Source organism: Lycium barbarum, chromosome 11 (genome assembly GCF_019175385.1).
Source record: "Lycium barbarum isolate Lr01 chromosome 11, ASM1917538v2, whole genome shotgun sequence".
In the NCBI taxonomy this organism is placed as follows: domain Eukaryota; kingdom Viridiplantae; phylum Streptophyta; class Magnoliopsida; order Solanales; family Solanaceae; genus Lycium; species Lycium barbarum.
The window spans coordinates 6,622,973-6,624,124 of record NC_083347.1 but is presented as its reverse complement, the minus strand read 5'-3'; the positions used below and the strand labels follow the sequence as shown (position 1 = coordinate 6,624,124).

The window sequence follows — 1,152 nt, the reverse complement described above, 5'->3', positions numbered from 1 at the left end:
AACTAAGTCAAATGGGTCCAATTATTTTTTTGAGCTTATTTTAAGCATAAAATGACTTTAAGCTGGCCAGCCAAACACTCAAAAAAGCTGAAAACAGCTTATAAGCCAACTTATAAGTCAATCCAAACGGGCTCTAAATACAGCTTGAGTGGCCTTTTGAGCGCGTAAACAAAAGATAAGTAATTTTTATGCTGTTCACCTATTTACAATAGTCGGTGACCGTTTAAGCAATGAGCGGTAGTAATAGAGTTTCAGTTGATATTTGTACATTTTAGCAAAAGTAACCAGCCTTTAGCACAATATATTTCAGGATGCAATTAGATTGAATAGGTTTAAACTGGGATTGATCCTTGAAAATGGACTAAATCCATAAATGCTATCAAAATCTAAGCAGGTAAATTAGGTATAATAGGAAGAAGAAAAAAAAGTTATAGTATTGAGATGTTAATACATAATAAAAATATTGCAAAAATAAGTCAATCTTTTCAAATAGAAGTCACCAAATCTTTTACAAGATTATTCACTTTAATCATGCAACAAGTCTTGTAGTAACAATAAAATTATCTTATCAGATGCAGAAACAGAGGATGTTTCTGTTATAATCAGATAGTGGATAAATCAGCTTATATCCTAAAGTAAAAATTGCAAAATTAGTCACTTTTAGCGAACATTAGAAGCCACAGCTCTAGCCCAAAACTTGATCTGCTCTTTCATTTGATCTTCTGGTGAATAATAAGGTGGTCTTCTTATCTCGTCTAATTCTGATAAACCAACTGGTTTCTTCTCGTTCTTCTCTTCCAATCCTGGAGTACTTGTGTTTGCAAATTCTGGGATTGAATCTTTCTTTTCATTGTTCAATTCTAAGCTCTTGAAGCCTTGCAAATCTTCAACTTCTAAACCATTTGAACTATTTCTAAGCCTGCTTTCTTGATCTTGTTTTCTCCTTAAATGGTGCTTTGTGGTGCTAGATATACTTGGACTTCTTCTGAGACCCTGTTATATAACAACAAATTAAAGTGGTTCAATTGATGACATTCCACCCGAAACAAAAATGAGGCGGATTCAGAATTTGAATTTGATGAATTCAACTTTTGACGTTCCAAACATCTATGAGCGGACAATTCCGAAGAAATGGTAAGATATGGGTAAGAG

The 1,152-nt window shown here is 33.3% G+C and overlaps 1 protein-coding gene across 1 annotated transcript in view; it reads right to left on the bottom strand.

The window, feature by feature from the left end:
- Positions 1–461: 461 nt before the first annotated feature.
- Positions 462–1,152, bottom strand: part of LOC132617002 (uncharacterized) — a 2,705-nt gene continuing 2,014 nt past the window's right edge. The window contains exon 2 of the mRNA XM_060331845.1: positions 462–993. Coding sequence (XP_060187828.1) covers positions 661–993 — 333 coding nt within the window. The 3' untranslated portion in view covers positions 462–660. The remainder of the gene's footprint in view (positions 994–1,152) is intronic.